This window comes from Bombina bombina, chromosome 3 (assembly GCF_027579735.1).
Source record: "Bombina bombina isolate aBomBom1 chromosome 3, aBomBom1.pri, whole genome shotgun sequence".
Lineage (NCBI taxonomy): Eukaryota > Metazoa > Chordata > Amphibia > Anura > Bombinatoridae > Bombina > Bombina bombina.
This window is the reverse complement of record NC_069501.1, coordinates 418,816,692-418,839,548: the sequence shown is the minus strand read 5'-3', so window position 1 is coordinate 418,839,548 and position 22,857 is coordinate 418,816,692. Positions and strand designations below refer to the sequence as shown.

The 22,857-nt window shown below is 38.2% G+C and overlaps 1 protein-coding gene across 2 annotated transcripts in view; it reads left to right on the top strand.

The window, feature by feature from the left end:
• Positions 1–22,652, top strand: part of CTTNBP2NL (CTTNBP2 N-terminal like) — a 275,638-nt gene extending 252,986 nt beyond the window's left edge. For both annotated transcript variants that reach the window (XM_053706629.1, XM_053706630.1), the window contains exons 4-5: positions 13,462–13,569; positions 14,260–22,652. In XM_053706629.1, coding sequence (XP_053562604.1) covers positions 13,462–13,569; positions 14,260–15,717 — 1,566 coding nt within the window. In that variant the 3' untranslated portion in view covers positions 15,718–22,652. The remainder of the gene's footprint in view (positions 1–13,461; positions 13,570–14,259) is intronic.
• The last annotated feature ends 205 nt before the right edge of the window (positions 22,653–22,857 follow it).

Below are 22,857 nucleotides of genomic sequence, written 5' to 3'. Positions count from 1 at the left end.
ATACTAAAAAATACAATTGATATAAATTCCCACAGATAAAAAACATACAGTCTGTATAGAGCAGTCCCAATCAGTTCGTTATATTAAGGTCAGAAAGAAATGTCTTTTCTCCATATAAAAAGTAACTGAGTATGCGGTCAGCGTTTCACTAGTCAAATACCACCAAGCTGCCAAATTGATAGACCAATTGCTGCCAAACAGTGTAAGTAGATAGTTATATACTTGCAATTCCAAAGTCCTCTTACTGTGTAAGATATCACTTTAGCAAAACATTCAGCCGTGTACTTTACCAGATCCTTATACGTGAGGTGGATGTCTTTTCCCCTCGCCCGGTATTCACCTCGAGCGGGGCCGACTGAAACTTTCTGGCGTCTGACGTCACTGAAAGATGTTCCGGTTCAGGAGAAGAAGCCGATTCCTGCGCTTACTTCTATGACCTGTAGTCACGGTCCTCTCAGATGAGCCCTGCACTTAGTGCTTATAGCACGCAAGGGATTGGATACTGGGCAATGTGAATGATATCCCAGAATTGCTGCCAAACAAGATGATATACTCCTATTTTGGAGAAAATAGTTTCAAAATGTATAACCCGGGTTATTAAGTAGGATATGTAAATTGTTGTCACAGAAATAAAAACAACAACACTGCCACCACACACGACGCGTTTCGCCCTCCTATGGGCTTTATCAAGATCTGTTAAACATGTCTGACATAGAGGAAACTCCTTGTTCATTATGTTTAGAAGCCATTGTGGAACCCCCTCTTAGAATGTGTACCAAATGCACTGACCTTTCTATAAGTTATAATGACCATATTATGGCTTTTAAAGATTTATCACCAGAGGTTTCTCAGACTGACAAAAGGGAGGTTATGCCATCTAGCTCTCCCCACGTGTCAGAACCTATAACTCCCGCTCAAGTGACGCCAAGTACATCTGGCGCGTCCAATGCATTTACCTTACAAGACATGGCGGCAGTTATGAATCATACCCTCACAGAGGTATTGTCCAAACTGCCAGGGTTACAAGGAAAGCGAGACAGCTCTGGGGATAGAACAAATACAGAGCTCTCTGACGCTTTAGTAGCTATGTCTGATATACCCTCACAATGTACAGAAGCCGAATCAGGAGAGCTTCTATCTGTGGGTGACATTTCTGATTCAGGGAAGGCGTTACTTCAGTCTGACTCTGAAATGACAGCGTTTAAATTTAAGCTTGAACACCTCCGCTTGTTGCTCAGGGAGGTTTAAGCGACTCTGGATGATTGTGACACCATTGTAGTCCCAGAGAAATTGTGTAAAATGGACAAATACTTTGCAGTGCCTGTTTACACTGACGTTTTTCCAATCCCTAAGAGGTTTTCAGAAATTATTACTAAGGAATGGGATAGACCAGGTGTACCGTTCTCTCCCCCCTCCTGCTTTTAAAAAGATGTTCCCTATAGATGCTGCAACACGGGACTCGTGGCAGACGGTCCCTAAGGTGGAGGGAGCAGTCTCTACTCTAGCTAAGTGTACAACTATCCCCGTCGAGGACAGTTGTGCTTTCCTAGATCCAATGGATAAAAAATTAGAGGGTTTCCTTAAGAAAATCTTTATACAACAAGGTTTTATTCTCCAGCCTCTTGCATGCATTGCCCCAGTCACTGCTGCAGCGGCTTTCTGGTTCGAGTCTCTTGAGGAGGCTCTACAGGTTAGCCAATTCATTTATTTCTGACGCCGTTTTTCATTTAACCAAGCTAACGGCTAAGAATTCAGGTTTTGCCATTCAGGCGCGTAGGGCGCTATGGCTTAAATCCTGGTCAGCTGACGTTACTTCAAAGTCTAAACTTCTCAACATCCCCTTCAAAAGGCAGACCCTATTCGGGCCTGGACTGAAGGAGATCATTTCTGATATTACTGGAGGAAAAGGCCACACCCTTCCCCAGGATAGGTCCAACAAATTAAGGACCAAACAGACTAATTTTCGTTCCTTTTGAAACTTCAAGAGTGGCGCAGCTTCATCTTCCGCTACTACAAAACAAGAAGGAAATTTTGCCCAGTCCAAACCAGTCTGGAGACCTAACCAGGCTTGGAACAAGGGGAAGCAGGCCAAAAAACCTGCTGCTGCCTCTAAGACAGCATGAAGGAGTAGTCCCCAATCCGGGACCGGATCTAGTGGGGGGCAGACTTTCTCTCTTCGCCCAGGCTTGGGCAAGAGACGTCCAGGATCCCTGGGCTCTAGAGATTGTTTCCCAGGGATATCTTCTGGATTTCAAAACTTCATCACCAAAGGGGAGATTTCATCTCTCACAATTATCTGCAAACCAGATAAAGAGAGAGGCATTCTTACGTTGTGTTCAAGACCTACTAGTTATGGGAGTAATCCACCTAGTTCCAAAGGAGGAACAGGGGCAGGGCTTCTATTCAAATCTGTTTATAGTTCCCAAAAAAGAGGGAACTTTCAGACCAATCTTGGATCTCAAGATCCTAAACAAATTTCTCAGGGTCCCATCCTTCAAGATGGAGACTATTTGAACCATCCTACCTATGATCCAGGAGGGTCAATATATGACTACCGTGGACTTAAAGGATGCTTATCTACACATTCCGATATACAGAGATCATCATCATCAGTTTCTCAGGTTCGCCTTCCTAGACAGGCATTACCAGTTTGTGGCTCTTCCCTTCAGGTTAGCCACGGCACCAAGAATCTTTACGAAGGTTCTAGGGTCCCTTCTGGCGGTTCTAAGGCTGCGGGGCATAGCAGTGGCCCCTTACCTAGACGACATTCTGATACAGGCGTCAACTTTTCAAATCGCCAGATCCCATACGGACATTGTTCTGGCATTCCTGAGGTCTCACGGGTGGAAGGTGAACAAAGGAAAGAGTTCTCTCTCCCCTCTCACAAGAGTTTCCTTCCTAGGAACTCTGATAGATTGAGTAGAAATGAGAATTTTTCTGACAGAGGTCAGGTTGTCAAAGCTTCTAACTTTCTGCCGTGCTCTTTATTCCACTTCTCGTCCATCAGTGGCTCAGTGTATGGAAGTAATCGGCTTAATGGTAGCGGCAATGGACATATTTCCGTTTGCCCGCCTACATCTCAGACCACTGCAACTTTGCATGCTCAATCAGTGGAATGGGGATTACACAGATTTGTCCCCTCTACTAAATCTGGATCAAGAGACCAGGGATTCTCTTCTCTGGTGGCTATCTTGGGTCCATCTGTCCAGAGGAATGAGTTTCCGCAGGCCAGAATTGACTATAGTAATGACAGATGCCAGCCTTCTGGGCTGGGGTGCAGTCTGGAACTCCCTGAAGGCTCAGGGTCCGTGGACTCAGGAGGAGGCCCTCCTTCCGATAAACATTCTGGAACTAAGAGCGATATTCAATGCTCTTCAGGCTTGGCCTCAGCTAGCTGCGGTCAGGTTCATCAGACTTCAGTCGGACAACATCACGACTGTAGCCTATATCAACCATAAGGGGGGAACAAGGAGCCCCCTGGCAATGTTGGAGGTTTCAAAGATAATTCTATGGGCAGAGGTTCACTCTTGCCATCTCTCAGCTATCCATATCCCAGGAGTAGAGAACTGGGAGGCGGATTTTCTAAGTCGGCAGACTTTTCATCCGGGGGAGTGGGAGCTCCATCCGGAGGTATTTGCCCAGTTGATTCAACTATGGGGAAAACCAGAACTGGATCTCATGGCGTCTCGTCAGAATACCAAGCTTCCTCGTTAGGGGTCCAGGTCCAGGGATCCCAAGGCAGTGCTGATAGATGCTCTAGCAGCGCCCTGGTCCTTCAGCCTGGCTTATGTGTTTCCACCGTTTCCTCTGCTCCCTCGTCTGATTGCTAAAATCAAGCAGGAGAGAGCTTCGGTGATCTTGATAGCTCCTGCGTGGCCACGCAGGACTTGGTATGCAGATCTGGTGGACATGTCATCCTTTCCACCATGGACTCTGCCTCTAAGGCAGGACCTTCTACTTCAAGGTCCCTATCAAAGCGTGGTTTTTCCGAGTCGGTCATTGATACCTTAATTCAGGCTCGAAAGCCTGTCACCAGGGAAATCTATCATAAGATATGGTGTAAATATCTTCATTGGTGTGACTCCAAGGGTTACTCATGGAGTAAAGTCAGGATTTCTAGGATATTATCCTTTCTCCAAGAGGGATTGGAGAAGGGATTGTCAGCTAGTTCCTTAAAGGGACAGATTTCTGCTCTGTCTATTCTTTTGCACATATGTCTGGCTGAGGTTCCAGACGTTCAGGCGTTTTGTCAGGCTTTGGTTAGAATCAAGCCTGTGTTTAAACCTGTTGCTCCGCCATGGAGTTTAAATTTAGTTCTTAAAGTTCTTCAAGGGGTTCCGTTTGAACCTTTGCATTCCATAGATATTAAACTTTTATCTTGGTGTCAGGATTGTGTGCAGGACTCTCTTTTCCTTAGTGTTATCTAACCACTGTACCTTTAAGACAACTTTACATTCACTTCCTGTTCCCTATAAAAGACCATCAGCCCTTTAGTTCATTGCTTGGTATTGAAGCTGTTACACGTTTCTAGGCTTACTCTGCAATCCATCCAAGTCTGTGTACGTATCTTGCTAACTTGCTTTGAGCTGCTACAGTTAACATCATTCCGGCCGGATCTATTGGATTCATTCGCGGTGACATCACACGCCAACTACACTGACCGACCGGTACACATCAGCTCTCTATATCACGGAATACCGCAAACCGGACTGCAAGAACCTCTGTATCTAATATTATAGACAACCACTTCTCTACAGGTATCTTCACTCACTGTGATAATTATAACCAGACTTTAAGTGACTTTTAAACGGATACTCTCATTTAAATTATCAACCTGTATGTTTGGTTCCTAAAATTGATTCAGTTTACCTATCCAGTTATATCTATTGGATATTATCCATGTGATTCCTCATTACTCTTTCAGGCATTATTATCCTCATTAGCATCTTATGATTTTTTCCTCTTTTCCATATTTGCAATTATTTTATTTTTTCTGCTACATTCTGGTTTCTGATTTAACGACCTTGCTGCAAATTCAGTGTTTATTCACATGTGGCAGAATCAGGGTTTGTTAATTCAAACTAACCATATATCAAATTGCTTAGTAGTTATTGTGGGACACACTTCGCTTACAAGTAGCACTTGTGTTTATCAGTTACTCCTAAGCTACAAAACTCAATTCTAATCTCAGCAGCTGTGGTTTTACTAAAATACTCTCTTTGCTCTTTAGAAAATTTGTCTGCCTGACAGAATACCAAGCCTTACAAAATATGGACCCAGCTGAGATGACTACACAAATTCAAACTTTAAATCAAAAAGTAGAATTACTAGCTGATGGCCTTAATACCTTGAAGGCCGAGAATGTTGCTCTTAAAGCCTATATTAAAGATTATCTTGAAACTAAAATACATTCACCTGAGCCACAGGTTAGCCTGCCAGAAAAATTCTATGGAGACAGGGCACACTATAGAGATTTTAAGAACGCATGTCTCCTGCTCTTTACATTAAAACCTCAGTCTTATCCTAACGATAGGACTAGAGTTTTAACTATTATTTCTTTCCTTAGAGGGGAACCACGTAGCTGGGCTAATAGTTTTTTTGAGACTAATGAAGCTATACTCAACTCATTGGATCAGTTCCTCCTAGCTATGGGTCAACTCTATGAAGACCCCTTCAAACAACAAACTGCAGAGACCGCACTCAGGGCTTTGAAACAAAAGAAAAGGGTAGTCGAAGACTACATTACAGATTTCAAGAGGTGGGCGAAAGATTCCGAGTGGAACAATTTATCTTTGAGGAATCAGTTCCGTCTGGGTCTTTCAGACGCCGTTAAGGATGAGTTGTCCCGCACGGAGATTCCTCCCACTTTAGAGGAGTTAATTAAACTTAGTATTACTATTGATAGAAGGTTAAGGGAAAGACAACATGAAAGAGCATACCCTGAAACTTATATTAAGAAAAGTACTAGTTGTAATCCAACAACTTCCTCTAACAAATCAAACATTGAACCCATGGAGATTGGATTCATCAAAGGCCCTCTAAGCCCCCAAGAAAAAATCAGACGAAGAGAGAATAACCTGTGTCTCTATTGTGCCTCAAATGAACATTCTGTTAAAGATTGTCCAGTCCTGCTGAAAATTAAGGGTGAGTCAAATAACTCTACTGTGTGTTGCAGCATTTATGATAAAAAAACATTCTACTGTAAACTCTCAATTTCTTTTCAGTGGGATCATCATCGCCTCAACGTACCCGCAATAATTGATTCGGGAGCTACAGCTTCCTACATAGATAAGGACTTTACACTTGTCAATAAAATTCCACTTGTGCACAAAAAATGTCCTGTATTATTAAGGGGTATAGATGGGAGGCCCATATCTTCAGGTTTAGTAGAATATCAAACAATCCCACTATTAATGGTAACCCCTGAACATCATAGGGAGTACTTATCATTCGATGTCATAGCCTCACCTGTATCTCCAGTCATTTTAGGCTTAAATTGGTTATCTCTACATAATCCACAGATTAATTGGTCAAACATGGCTCTCACTTTTGAGTCCAACTATTGCAATAATACATGTTTTCCAATGAACATCATGCTCGCTTCTGCTATACAGTCTGATATACAACTACCTGAACAGTATAGAGATTTTGCTGATGTATTCAGCAAAAGTGAATCAGAGAATCTACCTCCCCACAGGAAATACGACTGTCCTATTGAGTTAGTACCAGGAGCTGAAATACCTTATGGGCATATATTCCCATTATCCAATCCCGAACTTACTCATTTAAAAGTTTATCTTGAGGAAAACTTAAGAAAAGGATTTATTCGCCCCTCCACCTCACCAGCAGGAGCTGGCATATTTTTTGTTAAAAACAAAGACGGTTCTCTACGTCCTATAGTAGACTACAGACAGCTAAATAAAGTAACTGTAAAAAATCGATACCCCTTACCTCTAATCCCCGAACTAATTGAAAGATTAGAAGGGGCTAAATATTTCACCAAATTAGATCTGAGGGGAGCTTATAACCTAATTCGTATAAGAAGTGGAGATGAGTGGCTCACGGCTTTTCGTACACGCTACGGCTTATACGAATATACCGTGATGCCATTCGGGCTATGTAATGCCCCTGCCACGTTTCAGCATTTAATCAATGATCTTTTCAGAGACTTTCTAGATGTTTTCCTTGTCATTTATCTGGATGACATCTTGATCTATTCAAAAACTTTGCCTGAACACATTCTACACGTGAGACAGGTACTATCTAGATTAAGAAGTAACTCCCTTTATGCTAAACCTGAGAAATGCATCTTTAATACACAAAGCATAAACTTCTTAGGTTATGTAATAACATCCACTGGAATCCACATGGAGGAATCTAAAATTCAGGCCATTCTTGATTGGCCTCCTCCCAAAAACAAAAAAGATGTGCAAAGGTTCCTCGGGTTTGCTAATTTTTACCGTAAATTTATAAAGAACTACTCAAACATATCAAAACCTTTAACTTCATTAACAAAAAATAACACACCCTTTATATGGAATGATGACAAACAAAAGGTCTTTGATATGCTTAAACATCGGTTTACAACTGCACCGATTTTGAGGTTTCCTAATCCTGACTTGCCTTATGTATTAGAGGTGGATGCTTCGGACGTAGCCGTAGGAGCAGTTCTCTCCCAAAGAACAGGCATCAATCAACCTCTACACCCTGTAGCCTTCTTTTCTCGCAGTCTATCCAGTTCGGAACAAAACTACCCTATTGGAGATAAGGAGCTTCTTGCCATTAAAATGTCGTTGGAACATTGGCGCCACTTACTGGAAGGCACCTCAATTCCCACCGTCATATACACGGATCATAGGAACCTACAATACCTGAAAACCACCAGAACACTCTCAGCAAGACAGGTACGCTGGAACCTTTTCTTCTCTAGGTTTAACTACCAGATCGTCTACCGACCAGCAAACAAAAACCATAAGGCTGATGCTCTATCAAGATTACCAATGCACATCCGATCTGAGACTCCCAGAAACACTGTTATTCCTCTCGAGAACTTTGTATCTTTCACTATTGATACTAATTCTCATCTCTCCCGTGAACAAACAATGGATACATCAAAACCAATCTCCCAGTTACAGAAAAAACCTGACGGCTTCTTCTACTTTCAGGACAAATTGTACATTCCCCCTACTCTCAGACAGATTGTACTTCAATCCTCACATGATTCTTTATTCGCAGGACACCCAGGTGTCAAGAAAACACAGGAACTTGTCACGCGTTCTTATTGGTGGCCAAGAATCAGTCAGGATGTTAAAGACTATGTTCTCACCTGTGCAGATTGTACTATTTCCAAAAAGGATAAACATCCACCTTATGGACTTTTGACTCCGCTACCTACTCCCAGTAGACCTTGGCTTGAGATAGCTCTAGATTTTATCGTAGATCTCCCAAATTCAAAAAACAATACAACCATTCTTGTTGTAGTTGATCTTTTTAGCAAGATGTCACATTTCATTCCTTACCATAAACTCCCTTCTGCCTCTGAAACCATTCAACTACTCATTTCTCACGTCTTTAAACATCATGGTCTCCCAAACACCATGCTTACTGACAGAGGTTCCCAATTCACAAGTAAACTCTGGAGTGAATTCTGCAAGGCCTTCTCCATCGACAAACGCCTCAGCACTGCTTATCATCCTCAGACTAACGGCCAGACAGAAAGGTCAAACCAATGGCTTGAGCAATTCCTTAGAACTTATTGCTCTTCACAACCACTTCATTGGTCAGATCATCTTCCTTACGCAGAGTTCTGCTTTAATAACACTATTCACTCTAGCACCAAACAAACTCCATTCTACGTGAACTACGGTTTTCATCCCAGATTTCAGATACTTCCAGACAACCGAAGTAATTCCCCTAACATCTCTGATCTCTCAAATCTTATAGCCTCCAATTTCGCAACTGTTAAAGCAGCAATAGAAGATGCAAAAAGATCTCAGAAATATTACTACGATAAGAAAAGATTGCCTTCTCCACCTTACTCAATTGGTGACTTAGTCTGGTTGTCAACTAGAAACCTAAAATTGAACACTCCCTGTCGAAAATTTACTCCACTATTCATCGGACCTTACCCTGTGATACACATCATCAATACTAATGCTGTTCGTCTTAAATTACCTGAGTCTATGAAAGTACATCCTACCTTCCATGTCTCTCTGTTGAAACCCTATAGAGCCCTCAGGAACCCTGCCTCCGCTGATTTCATCCCAGATGTAGTAGTGGACCCTAACACGGAGTATGAAGTACATTCCATCCTTGACTCAAGACTTCATCGTGGTAATCTCCAATATCTGATTCGTTGGAAGGGTTATACACCAGATGATGATTCTTGGGAGCCTGCAGGTAACATCTCCGCTCCTAGATTGGTTAACCTGTTCCATCGAAGGAACCCTGACCGTCCCAGTCCTTGAGCCCCGGAGTTGCTCCTTGAAGGGGGGATTCTGTCAGGATTGTGTGCAGGACTCTCTTTTCCTTAGTGTTATCTAACCACTGTACCTTTAAGACAACTTTACATTCACTTCCTGTTCCCTATAAAAGACCATCAGCCCTTTAGTTCATTGCTTGGTATTGAAGCTGTTACACGTTTCTAGGCTTACTCTGCAATCCATCCAAGTCTGTGTACGTATCTTGCTAACTTGCTTTGAGCTGCTACAGTTAACATCATTCCGGCCGGATCTATTGGATTCATTCGCGGTGACGTCACACGCCAACTACACTGACCGACCGGTACACATCAGCTCTCTATATCACGGAATACCGCAAACCGGACTGCAAGAACCTCTGTATCTAATATTATAGACAACCACTTCTCTACAGGTATCTTCACTCACTGTGATAATTATAACCAGACTTTAAGTGACTTTTAAACGGATACTCTCATTTAAATTATCAACCTGTATGTTTGGTTCCTAAAATTGATTCAGTTTACCTATCCAGTTATATCTATTGGATATTATCCATGTGATTCCTCATTACTCTTTCAGGCATTATTATCCTCATTAGCATCTTATGATTTTTTCCTCTTTTCCATATTTGCAATTATTTTATTTTTTCTGCTACATTCTGGTTTCTGATTTAACGACCTTGCTGCAAATTCAGTGTTTATTCACATGTGGCAGAATCAGGGTTTGTTAATTCAAACTAACCATATATCAAATTGCTTAGTAGTTATTGTGGGACACACTTCGCTTACAAGTAGCACTTGTGTTTATCAGTTACTCCTAAGCTACAAAACTCAATTCTAATCTCAGCAGCTGTGGTTTTACTAAAATACTCTCTTTGCTCTTTAGAAAATTTGTCTGCCTGACACTTGGAAAGTTCTGTTTTTAGTAGCTATCTCCTCGGCTCGAAGAGTTTCGGAGTTATCTGCTTTACAGTGTGATTCCCCTTATCTGATTTCCCATGCAGATAAGGTAGTTTTACGTACCAAACCTGGGTTTCTTCCTAAGGTGGTATCTAATAAGAATATCAATCAGGAGATTGTTGTTCCTTCATTATGTCCTAATCCTTCTTCAAGGAAGGAACGTCTATTACACAATCTTGATGTGGTTCGTGCTTTAAAGTTTTATTTACAAGCTACGAAGGATTTTCGTCAAACATCTGCTTTGTTTGTTGTCCTCTGGACAGAGGAGAGGCCAAAAGGCTTCGGCAACTTCTCTTTCTTTTTGGCTGAGAAGCTTAATCCGCTTAGCTTATGAGACTGCTGGCCAGCAGCCTCCCGAAAGAATTACAGCTCATTCCACTAGAGCGGTGGCTTCCACATGGGCTTTTAAAAATGAGGCCTCTGTTGAACAGATTTGTAAGGCGGCGACTTGGTCTTCGCTTCATACTTTTTCTAAATTCTAGAAATTTGATACTTTTGCTTCCTCGGAGGCTATTTTTGGGAGAAAGGTCTTACAGGCAGTGGTGCCTTCCGTTTAAGTGCCTGCCTTGTCCCTCCCTTCATCCGTGTCCTAAAGCTTTGGTATTGGTATCCCACAAGTAATGGATGAACCCGTGGACTGGATACACCTTTACAAGAGAAAACAAAATGTATTCTTACCTGATAAATTTATTTCTCTTGTGGTGTATCCAGTCGACGGCCCACTCTGTCATTTTAAGGCAGGTGTTTTTTATTTTTAAACTACAGTCACCACTGCACCCTATAGTTTCTCATTTTGTCTTGCTTGTCTTCGGTCGAATGACTGGGGGTGGCAGTTAGGGGAGGAGCTATATAGACAGCTCTGCTGTGGGTGTCCTCTTGCAGCTGCCTGTTGGGAAGGAGAATATCCCACAAGTAATGGATGAACCCGTGGACTGAATACACCACAAGAGAAATACATTTATCAGGTAAGCATAAATTTTGTTTTTATATGTGGTTCCTTTTGCCTGTTTCATCAACATCCTCTGGAAGACTTATGAGGCTGTATTCCAGGTGATAATCCTAAATCAGGAAACCAGAGGTTCCCTGTTGTTGTGGATTTTTCTCTTGTTCATAAACCTAGAGGCCTCCTTTGGTCTGGATAGTCCTTACAATATATGTTCATTTAGTTAACTGGGGAGCAGGGTGGGAGCGGGCACAAGGAGTTTGGTCATCTCTAGAGGCAAGGTAACCAATCAACAGTTTGGAACTGTTGTCTCACATATGCTTCCACCCAAACAATGATACAGTTCTAGCATGTCAATCATTAGGGAGATATGAGGAGTCACTACACAAAAACGGCAGTAGCATGCAACATGGGTGCAACTTCATCTGGTAGTCCTTTCTGCTATCTACGTTCATGAGTAGGCCACTGGGGTGCAGAGTTTCTTAGTTTGCAACGCCTAAATCCAGGAGAGTGAGCTCTCCATCAGAAAATATTTGGTCATTGACGGGCACTGGGGTCCGCTGTAGGATGATCTCATGGCTTCCCTGCTGTTGCTTCAGAACCAAAGATCCTCCAACAGTTCTGCTGGATGCATTAGTTGTTCCTTAATCATTCAGCCTAATGTATATATTTCCTCCATTTGTGATGCTCCCTCTTGTAAAGGTGGCAATTCACCAGGACAGAGCACCAGTGATTCTCATTGCATTGGCATGGCCCTGGAAGACATGGTACTCTGACCTGATAGTGACTTCATCCTCCAAGAGGAGATCTGTTGTCACAGGTCCTTTTGATCATCTGGAACTGTAGTTTCTGATTTTGACAGCTTGGAGTTTGAATGTCTGATTTTATCTGACAAAGGTCTTTTGGATAAAATGACCGATACCTCAATTCAGCTCAGAAGCCTTTTTCCAGTCGTATTTACCTCAAGATATTGCATACCTGTTTGACTTGGTGCCATGCAAGCACTTACTATGAAAGTTTTAGAGTTCTGAAGTTACTCCAGTATGGTTTAGAGGATTTGTCTGGTAGCTCCTTAACTCTTCTGTTTCACAGGAACTTGCTAAGCTTCCTGATATTCAGACTTTTTGTTAAAGATCGTAATAGTGGAAAACTTTTATTTTGGTGTGGGTTTTTTTTAAGTGGTGTTTTAGAATAGGCATAACTCTTTATTTTTGGTAATTAGTTATTTTTTATAATGGTAGGTTTTTTATTTTTGGTAATGGTAGTTTTTTTTTGTAAAGGTTAGGTAAGTTTTTTTTTTTTTTTTTTTTTCTTACGTTTCCAGGTAAGTTTTTATTTTTTATGGAGTTGACAGGTATAAGTAAAGTTAACTTTATGCCATAATTCTCAGTAGTAAAGGGTATTGGTATTAATTATTTAGCTCTTCGGTATATAGGAGTGGGGTAAGATCAGTGTGGAGAGAAATAAACATTGCTAGAGATAACATGATATCTGTTCTAAAATAATTTTGTTCTTTTGTCTTACTTTACCATTATACTGAGATAAAAAAGTTTGAAGGGAGATGAAACCAGATTTTGTTCTTTTATTATCCAGCTGAAGTCATTTTAACCAACTTACCAATTTACTTCCATTATCAAACTTGCTTCATTTTTCTTGGTATTTTTTGTTGTTGTTGTTGAAGGAGCAGTTATGCACAACTGGGAGCTAGCTGAACACATCTATTGAACCAATGAAAAGAGACTTTTATGTGCAGCCACCAATCAGCAGCTAGCTCCCATTAATGTATTACTGCTCCTGAGTCTACCTAGGTATGCTTTTCAACCAAGGATACAAAGAAAATTAAGCAAATTAGATAATAGTAGTAAAATGGAAAGTTGTTTAAAAGCACATGTTCTGTCTGAATCATGAAAGAAAAATTGTGGGTTTCATGTCCCTTTAAGAACCAAGAAAAGTCTTAAGAATTTGGAATTTAGTCTTTAAAAATGTTTAAAGTAGAAGTCGTATAATCTTTTCTTTTGTAACCAGCTTAACTTTGTTAAAGGAGTAGTTTAAATAATGTACTGTTTAAAAACAACTGTCTCTTCTCATTGCCATGCAGGTTATTCTGGACCTGGAAGAAGAACGAAGAAGACATGCACAGGATGCAGCCGATGGAGATGATGTCACCTACATGCTGGAGAAGGAGAGGGAAAGACTTGCACAGCAGGTAACATGGTCAACATTGATCAACAACCATCAACATCCTACAAGACCTATTTTTTTTTATTATTTCCACTGCCCCCTATTCTATAGGGGCTTAACACATAAACAATAAATCAAAGGAAGGCATAATGCAGTTCATGCACTTCAAATTGGATTCAGGGTAGTAGCCCACTGTGAAAGTTCCCATCATAACAGGTATATGGTTCCCGCTCCATAAGTACGAGAATATATGTTTTCTTATTAGGATGTGCTGTATATACCCTTGTATGACACTGTGTATTATATTGGCTGTTTGGAAATATATAATACTTATAGTATTTTTTTAAATATAGTGAAAAAAGAGGGCACCGTTACTCTCTATCAATAGAGTGGTGAGCATTTTTCTAATTAGCCTGTGAGCATCTGTGGCACTTCCTGTTAGTTCCAAAATAGACATCTTCAACCTTTTTATTCATATTTTAGCATATTTACATGGGTTTTTAGTGTATTATCCATTTAAAGAAAATGAAAACAAATGTGGACAGTAAAGGTAATAAAAATAAATTATGAGAATTTTATTCAATGCTCATTAGTTACATTTCAAGAGAAACTAGGTTTTACACCAAAGTACAGTTTATATGTTTAATTTCATGACAAATTGAGGCTTTTTTCACATTTATGTATGTTTGTTTTTGTTTATATATCCAATTAACAGTTGGAATTTGAGAAGTCACAAGTGAAGAAACTTGAAAAAGAACAGAAGAAAATTTCTACCCAGTTGGAGGAAGAGAAGTCTCAACACAAGCACCTGTCCACCATGTTAATGAAAGAATACACAAAGGCAACAAACAGAGCAATGGAAGAAGGCCAAAAAGTAGAGGATGTCAGCCTGAAGCTGGAGAAGGTAAAAAGCAGAGTGACCCAACTGGAGGAAGAGCTTGCTCTGGAGAAGAAACGTAGCCTTCAGATGGAAGCCCAGGTGGAGAAGCAACTTTCAGAATTTGATATAGAGAGAGAGCAGTTGAAAGCCAAACTGAACCGTGAAGAAAATCGCACCAAAACTCTAAAGGATGAGTTAGAATCATTGAAGAGACTTGTGGAGGAGCTGAAATCTGCTTGCCCTACTAGTGAACCTCTTGCTAAGATCAATCCAGAGATGATATCCATCAGTGTAACAACAGAAAAGCCTGAAGTTATATCTGTGGCTTGCCAAACAGAAGGCATCCAGCAAGAGAAAAATAATGTGGATTGTTCCACAAAAGCTCACAACTCCTTGCCAACCACATCTAAGATTCCCCAGCCATATTCCAAAATAAACGGACACTGTAATACAAGTGCACAGAGTAGTGAGCACATTTTAAAGTTAAATGTAGGGGAAAATCAGAAAGAGAAGCTAGCAGGGCAAGACAGCTCGTCTGAAAATGGAAGTTCACCTGTCAGAGTTGAATCTCCACTACATATGATAACACACATTCCATCTAGTGGTGCTTCCTCTTCACCCAGCAGTACAGCAGCCTCCTCATTAACTTCCTCTCCATGCTCTTCTCCAGTGCTGTCCAGGAGATTGATTGGTGCCACAGCCAGCAGCCCTGGTTATCAATCATCATACCAAGTAGGCATAAACCAACGTTTTCACGCAGCTCGCCACAAGTTTCAGTCTCAGGCTGAGCATGACCAGCATGTTTCTGGCCTACAAAGCCCTCCTTCCAGGGATTTGTCACCAACATTGGCAGATAACTTGGCAGCAAAACAACTTGCCCGTAATACTGTCACTCAAGTTCTGTCTCGTTTCACCAGTCAGCAAACTTCTAGCAAATCTGTGCCTCCCAATAGTTCCCCCTTTGGCACAGACTACAGAACCCTTGCAAATACCTCCAGCCAGAAGAACGATGGAAGTCACTCTCCAAACCCCATTAAAGTCTCCAGCCCTCTCAGCCCTGTTTCTCCTGGGATCAAATCTCCTACTATATCTAGAGTAGAAAGAGGAAACCCCCCACCCATCCCTCCAAAGAAACCAGGGCTAGCCCAGTCCCCAGCCTCACCAATACCACCAGCCAAAGCTCTCAATCAACCTTTGGGTACTTCAGTGGACATATCCAGTAGTTACTGTTCAAACAATGGTTCCCTTACAAATGGGAAAGAGATTGAAATAATGATGCCATCTGGTAGCTAGTGATACACCAGCATTTTGTAGCTGCATTTCAAGACTAAAGCATACAGCTGAAACAGTCTTTTCCATGCCTAGATACTTTACACAGTTAAGGTGATCAAACATACATGTTATTTATTTTGGTAGTAGAGAAAATTGTGTAATATTTGTATTTTATATATTCTTTGCCTTCTTTAATCGAAGTGTATTTTTTTTTTTTCTCTGCAACCGTTTCCTCTAACCATTCAGTTAACTCTGAATATAATATTCAGTCTTCATGTGTAGAGACGCAATAGGCATTGAGTTACTCTCCATGTAAACACTGATATGCATGCAAGGGCCAATATAAAAGTGATTGAGAGGTAGAATGCAAACGTGTAAGGAACCTGCCAATAATGTGTAGGATTTTCGGTGTCAAGGTTAGAGGTTATTTTGTGTTGACTCCCAAAATCTATGGAACCATCTATCAAGCAGTTCTGATTGCTGCTTTAAAAATGGCTTATTTTGTGTGTCCACTTGCTTGGTTCATGAAAATTTATATTTTTTTCATTTATAATGTGCAGTATTGACATTTTGGAAGTTATTAAGATGTGCACAATTTGTCTAAAATGAGACATACAGGTGGGTTAAACAACTAGTGAAACATATAGTACATAGATATGACAGTTATCTGCTATGCTCATTCTAAAAGGAAAGGACAATGTTATGTCTGCACTTGAAAAAAATGTATGACAATGTTGCATTGTAACATAATTACTCTAGAATTTATGCTTTCAAGCATGTCCTGTCTAACTCTTGCGCTATTAGAGTCCACTTATTTTATTTATGTCTAATATTAAGCACAGATCAAAAGTGTTACATTGCACTTTGAGGGAAATCTTATTGCAATCTGAGATCTGGAGTGAGCTATTGATGATGTTTAAAAACTTTACATCTTTTTCTTATGCATTATTTTTAAAAGGGACGAACACAGTAAGTGATTTTCTCTCCATTACTGTTCTACTCAATCTGTCAGCACCAGTTTAATTATAATGAATGTGGTCCAGTCACTGTCCACTAGGTGACTTTGTTGACTCACATGTAAACAGCAAAATTCACTCCATACTATCACTGGTTGGAAGTGTGAGATGCACATATTATATGTACATTGTTTCCAAATTGCCTCGCTCTTAGACAAAAACAACCTCTAAAACCTTTTAACGTTGGGATAACAGAGTTTGACATGCATCTTAGTTTTATTATCTAGTCTTCTGCCTAGATGGGACCTTCTAATCCAGTTGAAGCTCATCTAATCAGGCCAATCAAGTTACAAAGGTAAAAGGTAGGCCGACTCCTGGACTGTAAACTTTGTTGTTGCTTTTTTACTAGATTTCCTTATATAAGGATCTCTGTGAATAATGAAGTTTGGGAAGAAATGGGCTTTGTTGTCACCATGTAAAGTGCAAAGTAATGGAGGCGGGTTATACATTTTTGAATGACTTAAACGATTGGATGGACCATTTATCTGTCTATACCTGACAGCCATGTTTAAAGCACAATAAATTTAAATGGTAGTTAATAGAAATGTTTCATGACAAGCCAGGCATGTGTTGCTCTGTGAAAAGTTACTTTGTCTATTGGCACATCCAGTCATGGGAGTATTTAAAGGCGGTACAATTTATTCTCCCCCTGCGATTTTTGTATCATCTGTGCAATATCCAGTACCTGATGTAAGTTAATTTCTTTTTTTTAAAGTGCCTTAAAAAAATAGCAATGGTTCTTATGAACCATTTTATGATGAATTTGTAACCGAATCAAAGTTAGAAACAGTGAGCAATGCATTTTCTTTTACTTTCAAAAGTAGCTCTTTGTTTTTATTAGCTAGAAAGTGTATATCGGATGTGGAGACATATTGTAAATAAAAATGAGCACTAAGTTAACTCTTATATAGATGATGAATGATCATACGCAAAATGAACTCTTAAGTACTGAAAATGGGTTTTGAAATGGAAAAAAGACCGTACTAGTTTTACCCAGCTAAATAGCAACATTATTCCAGTGGTGCATATGCTTGTCATCACGTAGTTGCATTTGTGTCACACCTACTTTGTATCAGTATTTTCCACTCTCCAGACATGCAGTATCACATGACTTATAAGGGGTCTGAAATTTACTTGCCAAAGGACCTCATATTCATGTAAATTGTCGTTCTTTATAAAATGTCTTCTGCCCCCTAGTGGTAGAGATGTGAGACAGCACTCCAGAATTGGTAGTAACAAGACTAAAGCTTGTATATTACTGTTTGAAAACAGATCTAGCAGCACTATCATATAATATTGGGCTTAATGCACTGATTACATTACTGCTTTAATTATTTCTCAAATATTTCATACTTCTTACATTCCTTCATTAATAATTCAATGTGAAGATAGATTAAAGGAACAATATTGTTGTACACAATTATAAAGCATTGTTAAATTATGAACAAAATTTAGAAATGACATTGAATTAGCATCAGGATCCCCAGAGGTTTCATGGTCATGTGACCATAATAAATCATTCCTCCAGTAATTGGGATTGCAATATTAAATGCGCATTTTAGCTCACTCTGAGCTATTAGAGGAATCTTGTTTGACTAACAAGCATAGTATCCATGCTATACTGGTAACAGTTACAAAACTTTGATGGAATCCACAATGTCTAATTATATTTTAAATGTGTTGGGCAACGAGTTTTACACTAGAAGTTTGTCACACACAAAAAACAACAAAGGGGTTGAAAGAGAAGCAGGCCAGTTCTCTTTTTTTGCACTTATTCTTCATTATAGCTTACTATATCTAAATAATTTTAGCGCCACCGTATTCCCATCTAAAGGGTATTTTTATACCATTAAAATTAATATTATGGAGTGGTAGTAAAAATATGATGTTAAAAATGAGGTTATGATTTTAGTCCCATAAATAACTCTACATCATGTGAATCCAGTAATGTCTTACTAAATCATAAAGAGGGAGTACATGTTACATCTTTGGCTGGTTTGATATTTTAAGAACATTCTATTGTATTGGATTAATTAGTATCTTGCATTCCATTAAAATACACTCAAATTGAAAAAGGGAATTTGTTTAAAGTATCAATGTAGGTGTAGATAGTTCTCATAAATACATGCAGATCATACAATATTGGACTGAGTACAGCAGTTCATTATACAGATATATATTTTTCACAACCTCATTCATATATTACAAGGCATTGTTAAATATGTGTAGCAAAACTTAATTTTTTTAAGTTGACTCAAAAATATTAAATACACCCTCTATCCTAAAACAAAAGTTCCTTAAAGAGAAAATACTGTTATATAATTTTATTTTGTTTTTTAAATATTTTTTTATTGCTATTGTTGCTTTTCATGATAGTCTTTGCTAACATTTACATATACAAACCAAAATATTGAATAGATATAAATGTGTGTGTATATATATGAACATATCTATATATGAATATAGGAATATGATAATGTATATATATTTGTTAGAAAATGCACTATTAGGTAATAGCTTGATTTCATTTGTGATTGAGACATTGAGAAGAAAGTAAGTTTTGTTTTTCCCTTTTATTAGAAGTAATACATTTTTTAGTCAAGGAGAATAATATTACTTCTCATATATACTATTAAAAGACTACATTACAGTGTTTTGTGTCTATATGGTATTTTTTTGTGTGTGTATAAATACTTTCAACTCAAATGTATGCAAATAAAAACCTTTTTTTTTTTTTTTAATGATGTATGAACATTCAGATATTGATATTTTATTTGTTTAAAACTCTGCATCACTCCTTGAAGGAATAGTCTAGTCAAAATTAAAGGGACAGTCAACATCAGAATTTGTGTTGTTTAAAAAGATAGATAATCCCTTTATTACCCATTCCCCAGTTTTGCATAACCAACACAGTTATAATAATACACGTTTTACCTCTGCAATTACCTTGTATCTAAGCCTCTGCAAACTGCCCCCTTATTTCAGTTCTTTTGACAGACTTGCATTTTAGCCAATCAGTGCTCACTCCTAGGAGCTTCACGTGCTTGAACTCAATGTTATCTATTTGAAACACATGAACTAACGCCTCTAGTGGTAAAACATTTTCAAAATGCTTTCAGATTAGAGGCGGCCTTCAAGGTCTAAGAAATTAGCATATGAAACTCCTAGGTTTAGCTTTCAACTAAGAATACCAAGAGAACAAAGCAAAATTGGTGATAAAAGTAAATTGGAAAGTTGTTTAAAATTGCATGCCCTATTTAAATGACAAAATATTTTTTTTAACTTGACTGTCCCTTTAAACTTTCATGATTCAGAAAGAGCATGCAATTTTAAGCAACTTTCTCATTTACTCCTATTATCAATTTTTCTTTGTTCTCTTGGTATCTTTATTTGAATGTAAGCTTATGAGCCGGCCCATTTTTGTTTCAGCTCCTAGGTAGCGCTCGCTGAAGAAAAATTAGAAGGTTGCTTAAAATTGCATGCTCTATATAAATCATGAAAGTTTAATTTTGACTAGACTATTCCTTTAATATTGTAATTAAGCAAGACAGAAGTTGCTAGTTATGCCATATCACAATGATCAAAATATAAGGGACCATTTTCAATAATAAGTATTTGATTAAATAGGGTGGTACAAAATAATTTGAAAAACAAAATAATTAGAAAAACATAAAACTATTTCCCCCCAAAAAATAATTAATTTGAAGAATGGCTTTGAATTTGAAAACAGAGTATTGCACTGTGTTAATCCTTGTAAAACGAAAATACTATTTGAATTGAGACTGATCTTACATGCTGAAGCATTAAATAAGGGGTAGACTTTTTGAGAATGTGTGCCCAAATTGATGATGATCCTAAAAATCTCCTGAGTGCCCATGGTATAATTTGAAATTTTTTAAAGGACATTAAAGAAATATTCAAATTAATTTCTTTTAAATCCATAATATATATCAACAGTTAAAGCTTATTTTGCTGATTTGTAGCTCAAATTCATAAGAAAATCATTTATTTAAATCTCCAGTTACCAAGCAGTATAGTTGTAGGTAGGGATGGGCAAATGTTTTGCAACATTCAAAAAATTAAACTAATTTTCAACACATCAGTTTGTTCATTTAGAATTTTTAATGTTTGTACAACATTCTAAAATTTGTTAAATGTAATAGTATTTCTAATGCTATCTTTAATTGTAATATTCTATTCATTTTTTTCTAATAATTTAATTTAAATTATGCAATATTTAAATTTGAAAAATTTAAATCAACCTATTTGTATCTATTATGTATAATATTTTTCTAAATTTCCTACTGCATGAACTATTGAACTTCGGAATAGTATTTGTTAAATCAAATGTTACCTTTACAATTTTGACTGTGGATGTTTGATCTAATTATGAACATTCGAAAACCGAAAATAACATTTGATTACAGAATTTTAATGGATTTTCCTTCTTATCAACATTCGATTCTCCAAAACGTATGTCCGTAGGACTATTCGTTCTACCAAACGAATTGTACTTTCACCACATTCGCCCATCCCTAGTTGTAGGCCAGAAGCAGAGGACTAGAAAATATATAATGAGGAGTGGATAAATGAACCACAACTAAATCACAGGTTAAATAAGTTTATCCAAAAATAAATAAGATAACCTTATAAAAACTTATGCTAATCATTCCAATGTAAAATTTATATAAAATTATTTTTGTATTTTTCTGTACCTTGTATCAAAGTAAAAAGACCATAGCAGAACACTATTAAATAAAGTACAAACTGAATATTTCCAGTGAGCTTACTCACATTTTATTGTCTTTGTTTATTTTTATAAAATGAAATAACATTATCACATTTATTTTTGGATACATTTATTATGAGGGCCACCTTGGACACTTATGCCATAGTTTAACTTTCCCCGCATTAATTATTTGCATAAATTCATCTAAATCATACCTATGCCAATGGAGCAATCGGTTATTGATCAGTTGCATAATCAAATATGGACTCTCTCTGCAGAAAAGGGAATATTGGACAGCGCACAAAAGAAAATGATCAACCAGGGATTCCAGCAACATACTAAGAATGAGAGTGATATTCAAATTGTCTATATGAAAAATCTGTAATGTGGAACTGAAGATATGTCCAGATGTTTGTTTAATGTCTATAAAAATAGTGTATGGAGAATCTATTTACTCTTGCCTAGAAAAAAAAATGTAATACATGGCTTTGACTGGTGTTCTGTTTGTGGAAAACAATCCCTAGTGAAAATGGATGATCTACCTTGAGTCATTCTGACGCAATTGATGACTCCAGACTAGTCATCAGAAACCACCCTGAAGTATGCCCACAGGCCAAAATATTTAAATGAGATGACTAGAGTCATTCACTGGCTGTTCATGCTGGTGAAGTAATCAGCTAATCATTCTGAAGTCATTGTCCAGATTTTTTTACCTTAGCTGATGACTTTACAAGCCTGATATTGTCTGATGATGTGCAAATGACTTTTAAAGTAGTTTGATTATCAACAAATGACTCCAGGATGGTCTGTTTGTCTTGGGAATGATTCTCCAAACATATACAATGTTAAATTTGAGTTTCATATGAAGCTATGATATTTTGGTAGTATTTATGCAAAAGAACAACGCTTCTATGACCTAGTGCACAAAAGTACTGCCAATGTGATACACAGGGTTGATTTTTATGGGTTTTATGAGGTGCAAATGCAGCTTCATGCATTGGCATTATATGCCATTGTAATTATGATAAACAATTACTAATGTATTTTGCACCATAATATACTAATTTTGCTACTTTGATTGTAATGAAAGGAATATGTCAAGTGCCTTTTATATTGGCCAAGATGTAAATATAACACTATTAGAAAAGTACAGAATTGTTTTAGCAATATGTAAAAGGCTACTAAATAAAGATTCTTTTCTTTTTATCTCATGTGCTGTGCGTTTTTGTGTTTTTTTTGCGTGTTTTACTGTTTTTTTTTCCTATTTCTTTTTTGTTTAAAAAAACAGTAACATTTATTTAAATTTTGTCAGATTTATATTCAGGGTTCTGATATGTCAGAGTATTATCTCATTCCTTACTGAATTTGTTTAAAGGGACATGATACTCATATGCTAAATCACTTGAAACTGATGCA